Raw genomic sequence first — 24309 nt, forward strand, 5'->3', positions numbered from 1 at the left:
TAACCCATTCATAACCTTCAAAACTCATATCAGAAGTCATCCTGGGGGATTTTGTTGGCAAATATAGCCCCTTTTTTTCGCCTCTTCTTTTTCTTTGGTTTTAATTTTTTTTTTATTGCGGACTTGTTATCGTTCAGCATGTTCCGTAATACTTTCATAAATCGTCTCCAATTCTCCAGAATGGTGAAATAATGGCTCTTGTCGGCCACCCGCATTTTACTGTGCTGTAAAAATAATGAAAGTCATATTGCGCTGCGGTTACAGATCTGCACAGGCAAACGGCACAAGTTTGAAGGAGGTCCCGAGATTTTTTCCTTTTCTTTTTTTTCTAAATTGCTATGAATTTTCATTTTTGAGACAGTTTTTGGAGAGCTGCTTTGCTGTGTGCGCGCTTTTTTGGAGCAAAGCCGAGTGTAAACGTAAGGAGATGTTTAGCAAGAGTTGGAATAATTATATTTGTACTTATCAACTCCATATTTCCCGAGCTGAGCCTCCAATGGGGAGGAAAAAACAGAAGAAGTAGGTAATTCAGTTCAGTTATCACCGCTGCCGAGATTCAGTTTGTGATTCCTGAAGCCGAAATAACTAAAAGCCGTGAGAGACAAATACAGTGTTCATAGGGATACACTAATAAATGATCTCAACTTTTTATTTGTTTTTGAAGTTTTTAAAAACTCCTTCTAAATAAGTCTTCTAAATTAAGTAAACAATTAAATGAAGGCTTGTACAAATAAAGATCTTTAATGCAATCATTCGCTGAACTCCCTGTGTGGGAGACGGTACTGCCTCATCTTTAGAGAATCTGCCTCATCTTTACAGAAACTTTACTGAGCGGTGTTTCCTCTTTTATGCACGTATTTATTTATTTATTATATCATTAACTTGTCCGAATAAGATGAACACCCGGAGATCGTTACGCTTTCTTCGTGGGGGACCTTATATACTTTCATGATAAGAGAACCGAAAGTGTTGCATATAGTTTACTGCAATATGGCACAAGAAATTAGATATTTAAATAATATTTAACATATTAAAAAACATAGAAGTGGGAAAAATGATTTAAAAATAAAGGTAAGTGCTGCATATCACACTAAATAAATTTAAGTGGCAACATATATAAATAAATATAAATATTAATGTAATACAGCCTAAAATAATAGCAGTAGTAGACACAATAGGCTATCTGCGGTTAAAATAAATAAATTGAGTGACCTGACCCGGTGAAGGTGTATTTGATTTCCTCACCCTTTCTGCCCCCGTGTGGTGCAGTGACTCTTGTGTTTATGCTGCAAACAACAGACATAAACTCTTGGACAACTTCAGTGCACACAGGAAAACACGAAAGACGTCAAAGTCGAATATTTTATGATTCTTTTATTTAGCAGTAGAAGAGGAGGGGACACAATTTGTTTGGATCAATTTATTTTGCGCCAGTCACATTTTGCCACAGATGTGTCAAATCTACAGTCTGGGTTCTGAGGTAACTGTTTCTGAGGTAATTGCTGCTGAGGTAACTGTGTTGGTGAACGCCACACAGATATGGGATTTGTGCAGAATTCGGAACATACTTGTAAAGTCCTGTTTTTCTTCTTCTTCTTCTTCTTTTGATGTTAATTTACCCCAGCAAAGAGCCTGAAGAAACAGAACTCTTCTAAAGTATACTCTGATAAACTATCCCCGTGTTTGTTTCAGGCAATAGTTTGCATTTCCTCTGCTAACATTTACAGGGCATGTACAGTGAGAACCAAGCACACGATGAGTGGTATGTGTGTGTTCTGTGCCGAATATAAATGTGTGTTTCCAAAACCTTCGAGCCCTCAGACGGAGGGCTGTCCATAAATCTCAATCTGAATGAGGTTTTCTTCCAGGGAGCCTCGTCTTAGTGGAGCTTGTGATTTCAAACATAATCATTATGTGAAAGCTCCACGATAACACATGTGCCATAAGCCCAGCTGTACTTATTTTGCTGAGGAATGAAGCGCCACAGATACTGGGGGTGGCAGGGGTGTGGGGGTTATTTCACAGGACATGATCAAATCAATCGCTTTAACGAATCATCTAATGGATCAGTGAGGAAAAGAAAAATCAAAGACAGATGAGTTTCTGGAGAGGTTTATACTCGGCTGCGTTTGCCAGAGGAAGGGTTGACGTCTTGGTACGCAGGTGGATATGAACAGGTGGAGCAGGTCTCATCACTGCTCCCCTTTTCGTCTCTTGTCTTCTGTGGGCTATGAGAGAGGGGGAAAGTGTGTGTGTGGGGGTAAAATATCACACAGAACATTATAGGCAGATTGAAAGGAAGTGAAGTAGTAGTTTACAAATGTTTACAGGCCCAAATGATGACGCTCAAAGAAAAACCTCAGCGCTTTCTTTAGCTTGTCCCTTGATCGTTCCTCTGTTTGACATTAAAGTTGGGGGTTCATATGAGCAAGGCAACACTTTATGGTTTTCCTAGGTTAAATGTATTTTGCCTGCTGTCTTTTTTTTTATTTGACTAAATTGCTTTTCTGGAAGCCTGCTGGGAGTAATTGTTCTAAAACAATGAAAGAAAGTGAAAACTTGTAACTTCCCCGCAAGCCTTAACCTTCAGGCGACCTTTCGGGAATGGAAGGTCACCTGGTGGTTACTGCATGCTGCTGGGATCCTGCAGTTAGTTTTCTTTTTCTTAAAAAAAAAAATGTATGACATATGTATTTTTAAACTGGGCAAATATGCTGACCTAAAAATTTTCACATGACAAAATTACCCATGCATGCTGTAAAAGTGTCTTTTAATCGGATGGGGCAGCAGGACGGTTATATTAAAGGATGAGTAGTTATTTGGGGGTTTAGTTGTATTTGAAGAGTTTCAGTCCGGTTTCAGAGCTCATCACAGCACAGAAACAGCTTTAGTGAAGGTTACAAATGATCTTCTTCTGGCCTCTGACAGTGGACTCATCTCTGTGCTTGTCCTGCTAGACCTTAGTGCAGCGTTAGATACTGTTGACCATAATATCCTATTAGAGCGATTAGAACATGCTGTAGGTATTACAGGTACTGCGCTGCAGTGGTTTGTATCATATCTATCTAATAGACTCCAATTTGTGCATGTAAATGGAGAGTCCTCTTCACACACTGAGGTTAATTATGGAGTTCCACAGGGTTCAGTGCTAGGACCAATTCTGTTTACATTATACATGCTTCCCTTAGGCAGCATCATTAGAAGACATAGCATACATTTTCACTGCTATGCAGATGACACCCAGCTCTATCTGTCCATGAAGCCAGATAACACACACCAATTAGTTAAACTGCAGGAATGTCTTAAAGACATAAAGACCTGGATGGCCGCTAACTTTCTGCTTCTTAATTCAGATAAAACTGAGGTTATTGTACTCGGCCCTGAAAATCTTAGAAATATGGTATCTAACCAGATTGTTACTCTGGATGGCATTACCTTGGCCTCCAGTAACACTGTGAGGAACGCTGGTCGAGGATATGTTGCTGTGAGGACATATCCTCGACCAGGACATGTCCTTCAACGCACATATTAAACAAATATGTAAGACTGCGTTCTTCCATTTGCACAACATCTCTAAAGTTAGAAATATCCTGTCTCAGAGTGACGCTGAAAAACTAGTTCATGTATTTATTACTTCCAGGCTGGACTACTGTAACTCATTATTATCAGGATGTCCAAAAAACTCGCTAAAAAGCCTTCAGTTAATCCAAAATGCTGCAGCAAGAGTGCTGACAGGGACTAGAAAGAGAGAGCATATTTCTCCTGTTTTGGCTTCCCTTCATTGGCTTCCTGTTAAATCCAGAATTGAATTCAAAATCCTGCTCCTCACATAGAAGGTCTTAAATAATCAGGCCCCATCTTATCGTAATGATCTTGTAGTACCATATCACCCTATTAGAGCACTTTGCTCTGCAGAACTACTTGTTGTTCCTAGAGTATTTAAAAGTAGAATGGGAGGGAGAGCCTTCAGTTTTCAGGCCCCTCTTCTGTGGAACCAGCTTCTAGTTTGGATTCGGGAGACAGACACTATCTCTACTTTTAAGATTAGGCTTAAAACTTTCCTTTTTTCTAAAGCATATAGTTAGGGCTGGACCAGGTGACCCTAAATCCTCCCTTAGTTATGCTGCAATAGATGTAGGCTGCCACGGATTCCCATGATACATTGAGTTTTTCCTTTCCAGTCACCTTCCTCACTCACTATGTATTAACAGACCTCTCTGCATCGAATCATGTCTGTTATTAACTTCTGTCTCTCTTCCACAGCATGTCTTTTATCCTGTCTTCCTTCTCTCATCCCAACCGGTCGCAGCAGATGGCCCCGCCCCTCCCTGAGCCTGGTTCTGCTGGAGGTTTCTTCCTGTTAAAAGGGAGTTTTTCCTTCCCACTGTCACCAAAGTGCTTGCTCATAGGGGGTCATATGATTGTTGGGTTTTTCTCTGTATCTATGAAGCACCTTGAGGCGACTTTTGTTGTGATTTGGCGCTATATAAATAAAATTGAATTGAATTGAATTAATCATTCCAATTTCACTAAGACAGTACTAAGTTTACTTTGTGGAAACAAGCTGAAAAAAATCCATCATTTAGTCACTTTTTCAGAGTTACAAAAACCAGCACTCATGTGCCACATTGCTTAGTAATTTCAGCGGTAATCAACACTGAGGTGTCGACTATCAGAGAGACCTTAATTACGCCATAATTGACTTGGGAGTGCAGTGACGGCCAAGAACCACTTTGGGCTGAGAGAAAAGTGATCTTGTGGCTAGTATGAAATGAACCCTGGCACACAGTGTCTGCTTTAATGAGCTCAGCGAGGAGCTGCAAGTTGTAACGCACTGAAATTCTGACATAAGATTCGCTCTGCCTTTTGTTGGTTTTATCCACTCTAGCCTCGACACGTTGCATATGTACCCATCTTCCAAAGCCAGACCTCTAAAATAACAGCATGTTTAAATAATGGTGAACCCCAGCGGGACTACAGCTGTTCTTCTTCGGGTTATATTCCTCACAATAAGCATGGTTTCCTACCTGTTTGCACGATACACCGCATCATATGGAGGCAGTGCTCCATCAATGTCGTTCACGGAGTTGTCAGTCTGGGACCCATTGGCCTGGCGTGCTTCTTGAGTTTTACCAGTTGACTTAACTAGTACTGGCGTCGGTGATGTAATTGGCAAAAATGGTAAAACTCGGAAGGTGTGCACCATAGGTGTTCCATCGTCGTGAGCCTTCACATGCAAGAAGAAACCTAGGAATAGGAAACCAAGTGCGACTATGGCCAGGAAAGGGCCAATCAGTTGTTTCAGCTCTTCTTGGGGATCTTTGAAGTGAATCCACCAATCAATGCAAGTGTACAGGATAGCCACTATTAGCATTATGCTTCCAGTGTTCATCAGGCATTCTCCAGCCTTGTTGCAGCCCACTTCCCCACCACCGTTCTCTAAACGGGACCATGCTGTGAATGCAGAGGTATACTGGCTGGAAACTGGATAACAGTGAAGACTCTTATAGGGGACAGGTTACAAATTAACTACTGACCCTGACACCAGCCTCTAGAGACCATGACTTATTAACACAAAGAGAGATTCCTGCATAGAAAATCATCCAACCCCGCCACATATCATTTCACACAGACTCATGTGAAACTGGCTCTGCTGTAATGCATTGCTGATAATCAACAATGGCTTGTGCTGAAGTCTTGCATCTTAAGTGGAAAGGCTTACAACAACATCACCCTGTAGTACAAAGATGAGCTAGTTGTCTAACTACTGAGAGTAACTGCTCCAGCTGCTCCTCCATACTCTACTTTAGGTGTCCATAAGCTTTAGCAGGTCTGTGTCTGTGTGTACTACAGTAATAAAAAAAAAAAAAAAACACACCTTTGTTCATAAAATTTTCATTCGGAATGCAAACACAGTCACATGCAAACATGTTTTTAGAATTTCAAGCAGTCCTTTCCCCCAGAGGGCAGCTTGAATTTGCCTACTCTGAGCGCATCTACGCTGTGTTGCGTGTAACCAGCCTGTCAGTCACAATGCGAGGATAATGCGCCACTGATGGCAAAGCAAAACAAAGGGTCTTCAGTTGGATAACAACGGACTATCAAACACACAATACCAATAGCTGATTAAATCTAACCTGTGTGTGTATCTGTGTCCTCGAATGTGCGTCTGTCTGTTTACCATAGCCTCAGCTCATTTCACAGATACAAAGGATCCATATGAGCGCAGTGTTTAAAGAACCTCCCAGAATTTAAGCTGCGCAGATTCTTTCAATTAGCAAACTCCAAATATTTATGGAGTGAACATTTCCTCTCTGGAAGGAAGGAAAGTTTTGTGTGTGTGTCTGTCTCCTGTTGACTCACTCTGGGGTGTATTGATCCCCAGGGCTTATGCTTCATTTCACTTCAGCTCTGCCATCATCCTTCAAAAGCATATCTTTGCAGCATTTAGACTGTCACTTTCTATCAGAAATAGTCACAAAGCGGCAATATTCCAAAAGGCTATCCAGAGAAAAGAGGTAAGAAATGATGCCACGCCCATGCAATGGATTATATGCCCACAGATATAAATAGCCCTAATTCATCCATCCTTCCATCATTTCCTGTCTGAAGTCTAAAACACTTTATAGGGTAGAAAACTGATTCATTTCACCTCTTGGGTCTTTCATTTTGTACTAATTGTGTCTTCCAAATGGCGCTAACATGGCAAACATGGTCAAGAGGTCCAGTTTGGTGACTTGGATACGATGAGTTGACACCTACCACTCCTAATAATACATGATCCTAAAGTTACAATGTGTAAAATTTTAATAAGTCAGTGGCAGTCACCTATGTCCAATGACAGCGATACTGAGGTGAGATTTTGAGGATATCCTGAACTTTTCTGTTGGAAAGCGCTGCTGTTTTTTGATGTTGTCAGCTGCTGTTAGCCAATGTTAGCAAAACCTTCTTTGAAATAGATCTAACACTGTTGGACTATGACACGATCTGAGAACGCAGAGAATATAGAGAGGTTTATGAGAGGAAACGTATGACACTCAAGCCTAATGTTAGCTGGCATAATGTGCTTATAACTAGCTGCTGTTGTTTAGCTAGCTCGCTGTAAACTGTTTGAAGACGTGAGGTTCGTATGCCTAATCTACTGACAATAAGTCATTTTGACAATACCTTGAATAATACGTAAGTTTATTTACACTAATTAAAGTACATTTATGAGTACAGTATTGTTTTCTTCTTTTAATAATAAATGAAAAAAACAGCTGACTGTACCTTTAAGTCTTCAAGTTTGTTGAGTTATTTATCAGGACCTGTATTTTTCATACATATTTGCAATGTGTTGGTTGTCTCTTATATCCTCATCCCAGTTACAGGGCTTTTTGGGAGAGTTTTTCTAATCCAAATTAAGGGTGTACCAAAAGGGACATTTTGTAGAGCTCATTCATTCATCCACCAATTTTCTAACCACTAGCCATTGAGTGAAATTTATAATTTGTGATATTTCTCTATGTAAACTAAATGAGTTTATTTAATCTAAAGGGACAAAGTGCTCCAATATCATTTTTAAAATCTTATAAAAAAAAAAAAGCAACGAAACTGTGATTGTCCTAGGCCGCTAAAGAAGCACGAGAAGAACTGCAATAGGAATAGAGATGTGACTATTTTTCAGTTTTCCCCTCCCCCACATACACACACTAAGACACACATGCGTAAAATGACAAATAGCCTGTGACGTGCCTCTGTGAACATGGCACGAAAGGGCCCACTCCCTTTCCCCAGGGCTAATAAGGCACTGCAGTCTGCTCCTGGGCAGATCTCCCTGCTGAATCCAAATTTTACTACCAATAAAGGAAAAGTCTCATGCGAAACGACGCCTTTATTTCTGTTAGTGTTTGCAGTCGCCAGGTAGCAGAAACACAATAAGTGCACTTCATTATGTTTTCCTGATCCCCCAGGCCCACCGGTTTGCATGACTCAACATCTAAATGTGCAAAGAAGCAGAAAGGAAAAGGACTCACAATTGGTTGATTGGAATTCTGAAATCGACCAATTACAAAGCTCAATTATATTACTTCCATCTCACATTCAGGTTTTGTTTGTGAAAGAATGCATCCGTGCGAGATACATAATTGAGATACTAGATTCCTATTGTAGCTCTACAGGCTCAGACTAAAAAAAAGGTAATTGTCTGTTACTGTTAGCTAGACAAAAATTGAAAATTCTTTGTTTTTAGTTTCCTGTCAGATCTGTTATCAAGTTACATTCAATATTTTCTTTGAGAGGGGGAAGCAGTCGACAGAGTTCTGCTTGCTCAGTGGAAAATGTGACAGGTGGCCTCGAATGTGAGTACGACACATTCAGGGTTTGAGTTATTCTTAAAGGTCTCCTGGATTTTGGTACGAGCACGAGAAGAAGAGGGAAGGAATGCATATTGATGCCGTAAACTTACACCATCCTTGTTTATTCAGATGGCTTTTCTCATGGTGAAGAGGGAGATCAAATAGGCACATCAATTATAAATTGTGCATAAATGTTACTGATGTGGCTCTTGCTTTTCGGGATACTAGAATAACTCAGCTCTATGGCTCCAGTGGGCCTTTGGACAAACAGAAGTGTGATGGTGGACAGCAAAAACTAAATGCTCCCTCTGGTCTGATGGTTGCACGGGGCTGTTGTGACGTTAAGTTTCTCACAACCGATACCAGACGCAGACAGCTCGACTGTCCAGAGCAAAAAATGTTCTCCATTCCTTTGACCAAGAGGCAGCCCAGAATATAAATCCTTGTATACGCTTGTCTTCTTTCTTTTCCTTCCTTCTTATTTTTGCTATCGAGATATAATATGGTGCCGACAGTGTTTGAGTAGCACTGGTCAAATGCAATTGAGAACACTATCAATCTTCCCATCCAGCTCTTGGTAAGAGAGCATATTTCCACTCTGCTGTTACCCATTTATTTTTGGACCATTGTTTCAAAGGCTTCAGTTTGGCATTTCCACTGCTGCTACTTTGGTTAGCATTTTAAGCCAGATGTGACCATATCTGGAAAAGTGAGTAGTTTCTCACGTGATTTCACGCGCACTTGATCGAGTTACCCACCATGTTGGACATAATACAGCGTACGGTCACTAGGGAAATATGTCTACTCCCTGACTCGTTGGCGAATTTCGCTACATCAGGCTGAAGATACTGTTCATGAACATGGGCAGGGTAAATACACTACCAAAAAAACTGGTCAAACACTCATTTTATACAATGTAGCAACATTTATTTCCATCCAGAGTTGCATTCATTTTTCCACATTAGCGATGGGAGAGTCGGACTATTGCGTACCCTTCCCCAGCAACTCCCAACAGTTCTCAGCGGGGTTAAGATCTCAACTCTCTGGTGCTCAATCTGTGTATAGAAATGTATGCAACAGCTCCTGCTCCCTGAACCACTTTTTCACTGTTTGAACCCGCTGAATCCCAGCATTGACATCTGGGAATATTCCCATGTCATCAGGGAAGAAAAAATCCACTGATGGAAAAACTTGGTCAGTCAATATACTCAGGCAGTCAGTTGACCCAATCTTCTATTCACAGCTTCAGTTATGTTTGCCAGCCTAAATATATTAATCAGTAATGAACTATTTGCCTAGTTAAATCCAGGTGGTGATTTTTTGGGGGTCAGGAAGTTTATATAAATCACAACCTGGAAAGTCCTCTAGGCACCACCAGACACAAAGTAATGTGTAATAAGCTAACCACTTTATAAGTGAGCGATGTGTTAATGTGTCCATGTTTGAACTGATCAGATAGTCTGATGACTTGGCTTCTGCGAATGGCTGTTTTCTGGGATTTCAGTGAAGCCAGGACATCTCAAGGCTAAGATTTACATTTTTATCCTGCAAGCATGTTTATGAATAAAGATCTTTTTAAAAGCATAAAAATGTCATCAGAGAATTTGCATTACAACAAATGTTTTCCATGTATTACAGTCCACATGGACTATGTTCTTGCATGCAACCAAAGCCTGCTCCAACGGTCAATAGCATTTGGACTACAAGCGCACTGCAAAGGCAAACCAGAAAGCTTCAGGTAAAGTTTCATGTAACACAATGTCAACATAGCTTATTCATATCTATTTCCGGAGATTTGCCATAAACAATTGCTGAACAGGATAGTGCCCACTTTTCAGTCAAAGCTGCAGTGCCTTTTATTTTGCATATTTTAAACTTCAATAGAAATTAAATAAATCATAAAAAAAAAAGACCGAAAAAAAAAAAGCGATTGAGTCACCCAAACATTGATGGAGACCTACAGTTTCTGGGACAGACTGGCTTCCTTTTTCATTTGGTTGCCACAAATAGACATTTTCTTTCTCCCTGAAGACATCAAGCTGTTCCAAAGTGCTCTCCCTCTCACATTATTAGTCTTCCTACCTGTTACAGCCCGCACACACACACACACACACACACACACACACACACACACACACACACACACACACACACACACACACACACACACACACACACACACACACCCCCACAGAGAGATCCGCTGATCCACTCTTGCTGTATACATCGTCTGGCCACACACAAGAGTCTACATATGGACCAACACACTTTTTGGATATAATTTCAGATCACATATCTTACTTTGGCCCTTCAGAAAATAACATCATACACAAGAGACCCTAAGATCTTTTCCTCTGTGTCTGAGTGAGGCGGACAGGGGGAGGCAGAGTCAACACTGATGGCTCGCACATGTGGCTGTGAAACAGGCAGCTCAGAGGCTGTATTTCAAACAGCAAGGAGGAGGTCTTCAGGCAGAGAGACACAAGGGATGACTGAGTGTGTAAATACGCACAAGGTGTTGATGTAGTGTCGAGTGTGTGCGTACAGTCATGCCTGCATCCTTCTAAGCACTGCATAAGGAAGTAATAACGCATGTAACCATGTCCTTTATCTCATGCTCATCTTGCATCCTGATAGTTTTAATATAAACTTTTTGACATGGATTTTGGTTTTTCTCTTGCAATGCTAGATAGATGGGGTAAGGGTTGCAGGCTTTACAGAGCCATTTCAGTCAAAGACTACCTCCTCCCCCCGGGCACTGTATTTATCAGTTCAAGTCAATGCAGTGTCATTTTCACATCTTTCAGCCTTCATACTGAGCTCAAATTTCCACTAAAGCACACCCATCTGTCTCAGCACCAAAGAATAAAATGTTCACAGGAGGTTTGCTTATTACTGTGAGAACAGATCATACTCGTCTCAAAAGAGGTGTTTCTATTTGGCATTAAAATGGGATTTTTCGATAGTTTAATGGTTTGACATTGTATGGTAGTGAAGTTGCAGTAATTATCTAAAGTAAGTACATTTGCCAAATAGAGGCATGCAAATTTAAACATAAGATTATTAAGATTTTCTGTTTTAATTCCAGGAGTTTATCAAAAGTACTGAATTACATTTATATCTCTATATCTATCTATCTATCTATCTATCTATCTATCTATCTATACATATATATATATATATATTTTTTATAATGAACAAACAAAAATAATTTTCATATAACAGTACATTTCTAATACTTGACTGCATTCATTGCAGTCAATGACTACACAAGCCTAGAGAGAAGACCCAACCGGTCGCAGCAGATGGCCCCGCCCCTCCCTGAGCCTGGTTCTGCCGGAGGTTTCTTCCTGTTAAAACAGAGTTTTTCCTTCCCACTGTCGCCAAAGTGCTTGCTCATAGGGGGTTATATGATTGTTGGGTTTTTCTCTGTATGTATTATTGTAGGTTCTACCTTACAATTTAAAGTGCCTTGAGGAGACTGTTGTTGTGATTTGGCGCTATATAAATAAAATTGAATTGAATAGAATCTATTAACATCACCAAATGCTGCATTTCCTCCCTGACGACGTTCTGTCAAGACTTTGGTCAGATTGAACAGCACAATCTGTCTCATGAGGCATCGATGGACTGAACTCCTTTATATCTTATCCCTCACAAATACCAATGCATGACAATAATTTTAAAAAAGGAGAGTAAAAATAACTAAAACTAACTATGCTAACTAAATGCACTGCAAAACCCTACATTCACACGTGTCAGTTTGAGTAAATACAATAATCAAGAAGTCGCACGGGACACATTTAAAGTAGTCATTTTCATATATTTGTATATGTTCATATATTATACATTTAATACAGGCACAATAAGAAATCATAAAATAGAGACAAAAAGTGGCAGAAATATTGGTAAAAACATATGAGAATCATTTACACAATCTTGCTCTTTTTAAACTCTGTCTGATACAACAAATAAAGAAAAAGAGTGGAAAGTGACCATAAAAGGAGCTTTGGGGGTACAATTTGAGTGTTTTAGGGACAGCAAGAACCAGCTTGCTGACACTGAATGCAGAATCTCCCTACTCTTTTTTTTTTTTTTTTAAACCAATGATACAACTAATTCAGAGGGAACACAGTGTGACACGCGATAGTACAATTCCAGGACTTTGTGTAAACTCATTTCAAATGCCTTCAAAATATTTGGCTTATTAAAGAGTCAGGTACAAAATTTATTTCTACAAACACTTAAATGAGTTTTCCTAATCTATTTAGGAAGTTAATCTTAAAGGCATTAAGAGTCAAAACTAAAAAAAAAGATGATTACATGAATCACCCTGGCCAGATATGATGACTGAAATAAAATAATCCTTCTATTTCTACAAGTTGCGAGACACTTAAATCAAGTATCATCATGAGCCTAAAACACCTGTAAACCAGTCAAAATCTACAATGAACCCGGTTCATTAGCACTGAGGACACAGTCGTATCTGAGAGGTCAGTTGGCCACGTGTTGCACAGTGTATCAATCTCCTCTCATTAAAGGTTTCAATAATTTTCAATCACAGCTTTCAGGCAATTTATCATTCATTCCTCCAAACATATCACATTCCAACACATTAACCAATTTCAGGACCATGCCAAGGATGAAGTCGACAGGGGAGGGGGGAAAAACAAGAAGAACAAAGGGCAAAATATTCAGTTAAGAAGTAAAACAGCCTCTACAGCACTATTCCTCCATTAGTAAAAGACAAGAAAGAAGCACCAAGAGTCAGTTGTGGCCATTTCCCCACACATCCACGTGTTGTTCACAGCTACAAGACGCTGTACTTTCCCCCCAGCTCACTCTGGGTAAGAAGCAGGACAGGCCAGTGATGTGCGACAGAGGCAACGGCAGTGCTGTGTGACAGTATCACTAGATTACTTGGTATTAAGTAATCATGATAAGGCATTTCAATCATTAATTTGGCCTCAAGGTGCTACTTTTCACCAACATCGTCTGCTGTGTGGTGAGAGTAAGAGATCGGATGAGCTTCAAAGGCTAAAAATTGATAAAAGAGTACAATGACTAAACTCAGTCCAAATGATCATTCGTTTCTGGAAGACACGTTACAAAGCGGAGACGTTTTCCCTTCGATATCCAAATAAAAGAGTAAAAAAAACAAACAAAGACATAAATGGCACGTTGTTGGTGCTATTCTCAATGACAGGAAATGAAAGGAACAGATAAAAGTTAGATTCAGGCACATTTCAATACTAACACAGAAGTATGTTAAAAAATAAATCACTGGCAGCTCTTACAAAAGCTGCCAACTTCAATTTAGAGAAATGTCCCTTGATTCTTTTTTATATCTATCTATATATAGATAGATAAAACATATGACTTTTGACACAATGTTTTACAGTCAATTAAAAGGCTTAAAAACACAAGGCATGACTAAAAGGGGGGTTTACAAAGGAAAATGTTAAAAAATTTTAAATAAGCACACTGACAGCGGTAAGGGTGATTGTTCAAAAGGACTCTGGTATTCAACCACAGAGAAATGCAGCTTCAAACCCCAAACACTAACAGAATTTTTTTGCCTGTTGTTCCACAGTATAAGAGGAGGCACTGAGGTCAGATCATTATTGGTTTTGCTTCTTTCTTTTTTTTTTTGCATTTTCCGAAAGCAAAATATTTTATAAAGATTAAGCCTGTGCTGCAAGTCTGCGAGTTCAGATTTTACCTTCATTGCACCAGTTTAAAAAAAAAAAGTGAAAGTGAAGAAGCTGATTTGTGAGCCGAGTCAAAGGTGGTCGAGCAGAATATTCAGCATTATTATTTACAGTTTGGACAGAGAAAGAGAGAAATTGTTTTCTTTTATATTCCTTACAGGTTCTTGGAAATTATATATAAGAGCAAAAAGAGCATCTGAAAGGTTGTTAGTGCACTTTTTTTCTGTTTTTTATGATTTCAAATACAACATAGAGCCATAAACTGTTTCTGACTATACAAAAAAGGATTTGATCGGAAAGAATTATTAGACTTATCTACACATTTCCTGAAATCTCATCTTAGTTTTCTTTTCTTTTTAACAGTGTTCAATACTCAGTGCTGTTTAGTTTTGTAGTGAGAGTCTCGCTTCCTGGGTGTGACAGGAGGTGATCCAGAGGTTCAGGGGGCCTTTGCGAGTGAGTCGGCAGGTTTTGCTCTTGGGTTTCTTGGCGACCGCGATGATGGGTCACCTCAGCAATCTGCCATATAACGCCCTGTGGACAAAAGATGTGAAATTTGAGTCATTAAATAGTGCCACCTAGTACATGTAGACCATCAAGCTTTTTACACACCTGTGGCAAATCTCTTCTTGCTGAGGGAAAGTCTGTATCCGGCCCCCTGCAGCTCCATGTCCACTCCTGACAGGGTGCTCCCCTCATTCATAAACTGCACTGCCAGAGTGGAGGGGTGCGATGGGCCATTTGACAGTTCAAACTTGGCCCTCAGGGACCCGGCACCTAGAATCAAACACAAACGAGTAGGCTCACTTACAAGGGACTGATCCAGTTCTAGTGCTTGCTGCAGGATTTTGCACAAACTTTGATGCAAAACATTCATAAACTCAAAAAAAGATTTCTTACCATCGTTTTCAGACTTTTCTGAGATGTCAGTCAGCCTCCACAGACACTTACTCTGCTCTGAATTCCTAAAAATGGAATAAGGAAATAACACCCTATAACATCACGCTTTAATGATTGTAGCGTATGTATGTATATTTGTGTGCGTCTTTCTCCTCCTAGATAAGCAGACCAATCTTGATGAAACTTTGCATAAACACTGCCCGGAGCATTGAAAGTGGCATCATCTATATGGTATATACAAATATTTTATACAAATCAAACTATTGTGTATATTTGTACATTGTTTGTTTGTCGACTTTTAGTGTGTGCGTGCTACCTTTATTTAGTTTGTGGATGGTCTATGTTTCTTCCACATCGTATTTTCACAGACAATGCAAATTTTTAATCTTCTAATCATCTATATTGATGATTTATCGTTAATTTTACAATAATATTTACATTATTTTGATTCATTTTTCATATTACATATTTATATTCTGACAAAATATCCCATCTGACAATCCATGTAAGACTTCTGTGCCATTGCATGACTAAAGTGCCACAACGGCGGCAGTATCATAGCAACAACAGGAGGGGGGTGCAAGTCAATCAATACTGCTGGCCCATAACAATTACATGTTGCTCTCCTGCTAACGGTGCCAAGAGGCACTACGTCTCACCATATGGAGTTAGGCAGAGACTGCATGTTGGTGACTCCTCCATCAACAGGCACTAAGATCTGTACGTTGGTGAGTGGACTGGGTGAGTCCATGGACTCGGGGTTGTAGCGGTAGTCTATCCGCAGGTCCGTTGTACTTGCTGTACATTTCCAGTATACGGCCAGGTTTAGCGGGGTGGAATGGATCCCATCAGACATCACCTGGACACATCAATAAAGAATATGTAGCAATTTTTCCACAATATTACATCTCTGTGTGTTATCCATTTGTTGGACTGCTATGATGCTAGTTTTTAAGGAAGTGTTTTTAAAAATGCTCTAAGTATTGGTATGCAATGTTCTATGACCACAGTAACCCACACCAGGGTGACCACCACCGACAGGTTCAGTGGATTAACACTGATCGTGTCGTGATGATGCAATGCTTTGCTGAGAAATGTTGGATTCTGAAGTCTTTTTCTTCTCTTTCAGAAAGAAAAGTCTTAGCCTGAAATACAATTATCATATCTGGTTTATTTTTTTCATGCAGTTCTTGCTGACTGACCTGGTATTTCAGGATGTCTACATTATAGTAGGAAGCTGAAGGACTCTGTTCTGAGGCTTTTCTGAGGTAGGACGTCAGTGCTTGCATGTTGAACCAGAAATCCTTGGAATCTGAGTCACTTTGAGAGGGATCACTAGAAAAAAGCAAAACAGTCAGAAAGATGAATACACACACATACACACAAGTAATAATAATCACAGGCTCAATTATTCATTGCGCTTCTTGGCTTTGTGTGTAGAGCTCCAACAGCTTGGAAAAAATGACCCTGTTATATCCAACCAGCTACTAAATCATGAATTCCATTTGATTCAATTAGTCCTGCCATGTGGTCTGAGGATAACCGAGAGGAACCAGAGCGGGAAATGTTCAAATAAACAGAAAAAAGATGTGGTTCTTCATTAATTTTCGGGAACAATACACTTTTAAAATAGAAGCAACTAATTTGGTACCTTATTGAAGCTTTAATTAAAAAGCTTTGCCTGAGACTGAAGAAGTAAGATGTGGAATAAGATGTTGAACAAATAAAGTGTTGAATGAGCACTGTCTGTGACCTTTTTTTTGTCCTTTGCCATTTAAGGCATCTTTTTGAAGAGACACAGGCTGCTGAGAACCTGGCTGTCTGGTGGAAAATACTTCCCTGACAGCTTAATACTAGGTTCATGTCAGATTACTAATTGAATTTCCTCTCACTGACGCAGACTGCATTTCCGTGATTCTCGCTCATATCACCGAGTCCAAGGTCCTCTTTCACTCTATCACTGTCAAGTTATCGATTCAACAGCTCAGCTAAGATGGTTAATTATAAAGCAAAACAAAACCGGGTTGTACTTTAGCTTTTTCTCGATACCTCACCTGTATAACAGCTGTTGGTTGGGTAGGATCTGCTCCAGCCTGCTGGTGTTCTTCAGCTTGAAGGTGAGGACGGCTGGGGAGGGGTTGGTAGTGAACACCTTGATGATGCCCATTGGAAACGACAGTGTCATGTCTCCAGTGATCTTCACAATGCACCTGTAGAAAACCACCAATGGTTTAGCATGTTAAGCTGAAGTGAACTTTTTAATAGAGACTTTTTCCCAAAGTGCACAACAGTCGCATGTAAAACCAGTAGGACCAACATGGCTCCTAACTTTTTTCATCAAATACTACTATTGTCTTTAATATTTAATTATTTTAAGCTAACAACTTGTTTTGTAATGGTAGTTTTACTTTTAATTAAAAAGTAATTTTATTCATAATTTCAGCTAGCTAATTTACATTGTTTATCCATTAGGTTTAGCAAACTGTTTAATTTGTACACTTAGCTAACAATTTAAATGCTAACCACATTTAATTTTTGGGGGGAATTTTTGTTTAAAAACTCCAAAAAACAAATGTACTCAATTTCATATATTAAAATTTAAGCTAGCTATTAAATGACTTAAGTCTACCAAATAAAACATGGAGCGACCCACTGTGGTGACCCTTTGCAACAGTGGAGCAGCTGAAAAATTAGCTTTTTATCCATCAAGTTTAACTAACTAGGGCAGGGATAGCTCAGTAGGTAGAGTGGTGGCCTCATGATCGGAAGGTCGGGGTTTCGACTCCACTGAACGGCTACCCTGAGGTACCCCTGAGCAAGGTACCGCCCCTACACACCGCTCCCCGGGCGCTGCACTGGTGGCTGCCCACTGCTTCACTGGGTGAATGGGTTAAATGCAGAGGAACTATTTCCCTATGGGGACTAACACGCACACTTTTTTTTTAAACAATATATTCTTTTTACTCATAATTTTGGCTAACTGTTGATGCCTAACACTAGAGTAGCAAGTCCCGCAACTTGCGACTATAAAAATAATATATATATTGGTAGATGAACTGAATTTTTTGCTGTCAGAGACTGACTGCAAAAATCTGTCACCAAACAAATGTGGCCGACTGCAATCACTCTCAGAAAAACTGGCAAAGGTTTGCTAATAATTGCAGTCTATCAATTTAATAAATGCTTACAGACTGCTGACATGTTACATTGGAGCCAGTATGCAGTAATGACTGCAACTCAATAAAGGGACTCAACTCAATTAGTTGCCAAATAGTTAAATTCTGGCTCTATTCCTACAGAAAAGCTGCCAAAAAGCCATGTCATTTTGCAGTGAAATTGCACGTCAAAATGTCAGTATTTATATCTGTGAAAGCACACTATTGGCTAACAATTAAAAGGTTGGCTAAATTCTTTGTGAACTATTTAAATCATTCATTCAGATTTTTTCCACTACATCATCACATCCTCCTAAATAATTCTTCTTGGCCACTACTATTTATTGCTCATCCATTACTGTTAGTTACTATTACTGTTTTTGCTTAGTTCTTTAAATAAATCCACAAAAATGGACCGCACATCACTGCAAACAGATTATGATTTATACAACCATCACCAACACGCCATCATAACAATTATCATTTTAACTTTCTGGTACATAACATTACAGACAGCCCAAAATGAGTTACAAGCTGTGTAGAAGTCCTTGAGGAACATCTTTAACACAGAGTTCATCTGTTAGTTTTTTGATTATTCTACGAGTCACCAAAAAGCTAGAAAACTTCAAAACGAGCAGCCCCCTGGTTTTGTACACCAGCCAAAGATTTTCTATTTATTTTAATCTAATAATATAAAATTTAAAGATACACCTTTGAGAACCTGGAATTAGCAAATGTATTCAATTATCTAATCATTTCTTTAATATAAAAAAAATCTACAAATGACAAATTTAGTCCAGTTGCAGGTCTTTCTTTAGCACTAGTAATTCATGTTTTAAATAACCACAACAACGAAAGCTCTATCAAAGACAGGAATAGCTTGCAAACATTTTTTTGTGTAAAACCATGTCACGGCTTGTTAAAAGAATATTTTTCTCTTTAATGTATATTCCTGTTGGAGATTTGTGTTTCAGAAATTCTATATACTTTGAGGCTCTAATGTAGAGCCAGTGTAGGGGTGAGAGGTGTATACTTTTAGCAGAAGTCTGGCCTAAGTTGTGGTGGTAATGGCCCACAGTAGGTCTCAACCTTGTACTCCATCTCTGCTCCATTGCTTATGAAATGTTCCATTTGCTAATCCCTGCAAAAATAAGCCTTCTGCACAGCAGCAATTTAACAGCAGTTAACCAATAAAAGGCTGTATGTTTTCTCTGCCCCAGACTATAATCTGCTCCACGGAGGTTATCCACTCTGAAAGAATGGTGTCAGACTAACGCAAAACATTCCACACATGCAGAGCCAACGGGAGATAACACTCAGCAAAACGCAAGTCCAAAGGCTCATGGAGTGTGTACTGCACATTTGGCTAGGTACAACCATGTATACCACTGTGTACTGTATAACTCACAGCACCAACTTGAACATGTTATTGTTCAACTTCAAATAAAAACAATGTCTGTATGACCGCAGGTCCAAGTCCGGGTCTTGGAGCAGCAGGAGGTCATGTGAGACTCACTTAGTGGGATCAGCTCCTTTGAAGTAAGCATTAACCGATTCTGTGAAGGCCACAGCAATGGGCAAAGCATCTTGGGATGCCAGGGTCACAGGGCTGGGACCGCGAGACGTCCCTGAGAACGAGAAAGGCACAGAGTTAGAGGTCTGTTGACTCAGCTGCAGATCAGACTTACACAAGAGTCCCAAAGCTCACATCAGAATTAGGAATTTTTGATCATGCAAAGGTGCACTATATAATTATTGCATTTCATAAGGTCAGCCATCATACACTGCAAATCAGTATATTTAGTTATTTTTCAGTAAGAGGATGGGAGATTGTTTAGATGCTTGTGGTGCTTACGTTAAAATACTATAAGTAATAAGTACTATTAGGCAGTCAGGACAATCTTAGACAGCAGTCAAGTTATTCCTCGCTATATCACTTTAACAAACAAATATTTATCAGGTTAGGAGCTGATCCTGACAAATGTGAGAATCAGGTTTAAAATGTCAAAAACAAAACTCACAAACAAGACAGAAAACTGCAACCACGGCAAAGCAAGAGATTGGACTGTCCATCCATCCGGCCCATTCAGCAGACTGGTGTTAGTTTTAGCTAAGAGCCCGCTAATATGAACTTCAACCATACCTGCTGGAGTTTCACACCGCTTCTCAAAGGTAGGCAGCTTCGCTATGAACATATCATCCTCTTTATGCCGAATTAAAGGCATAAAAGAGGGAAAAGAGGAGATACACAAAACCCAGAGAGAAGAAATGTGAGGAAGTGATGCAAAGCACAGTTCCTATATATGTGATGATGGCAGGTGAGCCCTGAGCTGATCAGTCTGATATAACTGCATATAAAGATGATAAAAGTCAGTGTAATGCATGTAGAGTAAACCCACAGTGGTAGGAGGCAGGAAAAAAAAAGGAAGACTCACTTTGGTTTAGTGGAAAGAAAGGAGAGAGGGAGAGCAACTCTGGCTCTGGGGAGGAGAGGGGGAGAGCAAAGGTGTGCTCAGCTCCTGTAAGGAGAGGAGTGAATGAAGGAAAGCGAGGGCGGGGGGATGACAGTGTACACTGTACTGCAAAGACAAAAGGATGTGACAGACTGGTGAGGAGCTGAAGAAAAGGAGGATAAAAGAAAAATTATTACAAGAAAGAGCCTTTAAATACGTGTATACTGAGGGAGCGTTCCTACCGACAGTGGGGGTGTTGCCAGCACTGAGTGAGGCGTTGGAGGACAAAGAGGAAGAGCTCTCTGCCCGGGCGAGGGGTGCAGTCGGAGTAGGGCTAGATGCTTTAGGTGGACTGAATGGCCTTACCTGCGTTAAAGGGATTCAGATAGATGCCTTTTAGAATATATGGATATAATTTGAACAGCAATAAATGTATGCAACACATATGTTTCCATTACAATTTCATTGATTCCTGTGAGTTTTCCAGCCGGGAGTTTGGGCCTGGAGGAGGGTCGTGGAGGAGGCACCAAGGCTCCAGGTGCCAGAGGGGTTGTAGGTCGGTTTGGTACTGGCACTAAACACAGAAACACATATTTGTTCTGGTCAGTGCTACTTAAACTGCATGAAAACTGGGTATGAAAAAACATCTTTATACTGCATGAAATTCATACAGTTAGATACAGCAAACTCATGCAGCATGACCTCTTTTTTTTTTTTTTTTTAACACACAAGTGCAAAAAAATTAAAATTAAATAGCAAAAACAACAGAAAACAAGTAAAAGACATTCCAAAATAAATGGCACAAAAATAAACCCAAAGACAAACAAGCAAACGGAGTCATGAGTTACACAAAATAACACAAAAAAACAGAAAACATTTGCAAATAACATGTAACCTCCACACTTAATCATAAAATAAATAAGAACTTACATTTAAATAAAAAGAAAATATCAAAATAATCTAGCAAACCTCAGGCAAAAGGCAGCAGTTTCTAGCAGCAGTTACCATTGAATATTTTGCTTGTTGGAGCTGCAGCCCTATCTGTAATCCCAGAGAAGACATCAGTGAAAGAGAGGCTGCTGTCATCTCGGCTGCTCGCTGCTTTGTAGAAGGCATCAGCAGACTCATCGGACAGGAAGTGACCTGACCTACTGGAACCTGACTGTTTTTTTTGAAGCTCCTTCACAGATGACCCAGAGCTCTGACAGCGAGGTGGAGGTGGAGCAAAATTATCACTGAAGGCAATCCACTGGCTCTGGGCCCAGGAAACAGAGGAGAAGGTGTCTGCGCTCTTTGGAGGGCTGGGTGTGTCTGAGTTTTTGATGGGGTCGACTGGCTCAGTTGGCCGGGTGATGGGGGCACTCTGGGCCCTCGCCGGTACGGGCTTAAGTGCTTGAAAAGGGTTTTCTGGTGAATCCCAGGGAGAGGACGTAGATGACGAGAAAGAGTAAACATCTTTGGACTGCTGGCTCTCTGCCAAGGGAGGGTAGCGCTCCCGTTGTGGCACTGTCTCAGCTGAAGGGGGCAACGTGATTGACAGTGGGAGGGTAAACATGACAAATGCAAAGTGGTTGGGTTTAGACGGACAGACAGCAGATATACTCTAATGCACAGTTAACAGTAATAAACTGCATATTTTATTACTTACTATTTATATTTTATAAATATTTTAACAAAAATCAAATATAAAATGTTACCGTTAACAGGTATTTGTATTATTATTCTTATAGTTAGAAAAAATGTGAGAATAGGACACACACACACACACACACACACACACACAAAACATACCAGCATGATTTAGTATGTGTTCAAAGTAGCATCAAGTCAATCAGCTGAGAATGGGGACATTATCTATGCATTGCAATCTGAACAATAACTTGAAATTGAGCAAATTTTAAACGTTTTTTTAACTGTTTTTTCTGTCGACTGACTAATCAGACACACTGAGCATATCATTAGTTCACGTTGGACATTAAGTCAGGCTTAGCTGACCACAATCCCGGCCCACATCAGCTGATGGCTCAGCTGATACCAATCAGCATCCAACTGGCAAATCTCATTTACGACACTCTGTATAAGCTGCTTTACCATGATGCACACTCCGAGCTGCTTTGCAACCCACCCTGACCCCAGCTCCTCCTTTCATGCTGTGTCTGACTTCATCAGTGTCAAGCTCTGATGTCATTGTCTCCTTTTCTGTGCTGTACTGTAGCCTTGCTGCTCTCTTCACCTCCAACTTCAGATGTAAGTGCCTGGATGTGTGGGGAGGTCTCAGGACAGAGTCAAACACCAAATAAATTACTGCTGGTGGAAATAAGTAGGTTGTTTTGACTATAGAGGCCCTGACTGAACATTTGGCTGTTTTGTGATGCAATCTTGTTCCTGAAATAAATCTTAACTTTGCATCATGTTAATGAGACCACTTTGGCACTGTCATTGTACCTGTATATGATTGTTTAACCATACAGCAAAGAATACGGAGAGACTTATTTTGTGTAACGGCTCAGACACCCAGGAGTAAGAAGAAAAACAACTTTCTTGCAACAAGCAAAAATCGGGGGTTGCACAGCAATTTCATTGAGGTTTTTGTTGCTGTTGCCTGTCTCATTGGAATGGGGGACTCCGCTTAACCGGCTGATAGTTAGTTGTATTCTGGTTACATTCTTATATAAAAGTAAGGTTGCAAAGCTCCTGTGTCATCTTGCCATAAATTTTGGTCATGCCACAGCCTCCTATCACTGTTTTCCATAGTGTGACTGTAGCACAACGACGCTTTTATGCCTGCTGTGTGGTCCCTGGCGAGTTGCACCATACAACAGTTAAGTTAACATTAAATAATGTTACTCCGGCTTTCACAAGCTACCATTTCAGCTGGTTGCACAACTCTCGATTTTTCTAGCCTGGCATGATGTGCTGCTGCCGACAAAGTGGTGGGTATACCAAGACTTTAATGATCCAAAATGAAAAACTAATTTTAAAGTGTAACCAATTTAAATTTATGCTGTCTCTAAATTCAATGATCTTTTGACACATAACGTATTAACTTGTGAAAGTTAATGCATATCTTTTCTTCTCCACAAAAGAAGTGATTCATCTGCTTTCACAAGTTAATACATGACTTTTTGTTGACATGAAAAGCATCTACAATTGATATTAAGAATTACAGTGGAAGAACAAGCAGGCAGTAAAATGTCTATTTTTTGAGGACTGTAAATTGTAAATGTGAGAATATATGAAAGCTGTTTTTTATGACTCCAATGTCTTTTTTTTTGCATCCAGCTTTTAATTAAAGTAAAGAAAGTCTGGAGAAAAAAAAAAGAATTACAGTGGCTTGCAAAAGTATTCGGCCCCCTTGAACTTTGCCACATTTTGTCACATTACAGCCACAAACATGAATCAATTTTATTGGAATTCCACGTGAAAGACAAATACAAAGTGGGGTACACGTGAGAAGTGGAACGAAAATCAGACATGATTCCAAACATTTTCTACAAATAAATAACTGAAAAGTGGGGTGTGCGTAATTATTCAGCCCCCTGAGTCAATACTTTGTAGAACCACCTTTTGCTGCAGTTACAGCTGCCAGTCTTGTAGGGTATGTCTCTACCAGCTTTGCACATCTAGAGACTGAAATCTTTGCCCATTCTTCTTTGCAAAACAGCTCCAGCTCAGTCAGATTAGATGGACAGCATTTGTGAACAGCAGTTTTTAGATCTTGCCACAGATTCTTGATTGGATTTAGATCTGGACT

At 39.9% G+C, this 24309-nt stretch overlaps 2 protein-coding genes across 6 annotated transcripts in view; both read right to left on the minus strand.

The window, feature by feature from the left end:
* Positions 1-1386: 1386 nt before the first annotated feature.
* LOC147326224 (uncharacterized) lies at positions 1387-5562 on the minus strand. The gene is made up of 3 exons (XM_086297777.1): positions 5538-5562; positions 5028-5484; positions 1387-2228 (listed from the first exon to the last, which is right to left on the minus strand). The coding sequence occupies exons 1-3, from the start codon at positions 5560-5562 to the stop codon at positions 2114-2116; spliced, it is 597 nt and encodes a 198-aa protein (XP_086153903.1). The 3' UTR covers positions 1387-2113.
* Positions 5563-12146: 6584 nt separating this feature from the next.
* The window catches only part of fcho2 (FCH and mu domain containing endocytic adaptor 2), a 55272-nt gene continuing 43109 nt past the window's right edge, over positions 12147-24309 (minus strand). For 2 of the 5 annotated variants that reach the window (XM_086301308.1, XM_086301306.1), the window contains exons 20-31: positions 21561-22070; positions 21014-21129; positions 20798-20921; positions 20538-20681; positions 20246-20305; positions 19619-19730; positions 17002-17157; positions 16150-16282; positions 15607-15806; positions 14948-15012; positions 14660-14824; positions 12147-14581 (exon numbers count right to left, since the gene is read on the minus strand). In XM_086301308.1, coding sequence (XP_086157434.1) covers positions 14559-14581; positions 14660-14824; positions 14948-15012; positions 15607-15806; positions 16150-16282; positions 17002-17157; positions 19619-19730; positions 20246-20305; positions 20538-20681; positions 20798-20921; positions 21014-21129; positions 21561-22070 — 1808 coding nt within the window. In that variant the 3' untranslated portion in view covers positions 12147-14558. The remainder of the gene's footprint in view (positions 14582-14659; positions 14825-14947; positions 15013-15606; positions 15807-16149; positions 16283-17001; positions 17158-19618; positions 19731-20245; positions 20306-20537; positions 20682-20797; positions 20922-21013; positions 21130-21560; positions 22071-24309) is intronic. The other 3 variants (XM_086301311.1, XM_086301310.1, XM_086301309.1) reach the window with 2 other exon arrangements.

This window comes from Aulonocara sp. 'chitande type north' Nkhata Bay, linkage group LG7 (assembly GCF_057382095.1).
Source record: "Aulonocara sp. 'chitande type north' Nkhata Bay isolate Kocher_YH1m ecotype deep benthic linkage group LG7, A_spYH_male_GT1.1, whole genome shotgun sequence".
NCBI classification, from domain to species: Eukaryota; Metazoa; Chordata; class Actinopteri; order Cichliformes; family Cichlidae; genus Aulonocara; species Aulonocara sp. 'chitande type north' Nkhata Bay.

What these genes read in the sequence shown, in the direction of transcription:
- LOC147326224 (XM_086297777.1), bottom strand. Translation starts at nt 5,562, where the DNA reads ATGGTCTCTAGAGGCTGGTGTCAGG. An exon ending in CTCTAGAGGCTGGTGTCAGG is followed by an intron (nt 5,485 to 5,537) that starts GTCAGTAGTTAA and finishes ACTGTTATCCAG; the next exon opens with TTTCCAGCCAGTATACCTCT. An exon ending in GCGGTGTATCGTGCAAACAG is followed by an intron (nt 2,229 to 5,027) that starts GTAGGAAACCAT and finishes CCTCTCTCATAG; the next exon opens with CCCACAGAAGACAAGAGACG.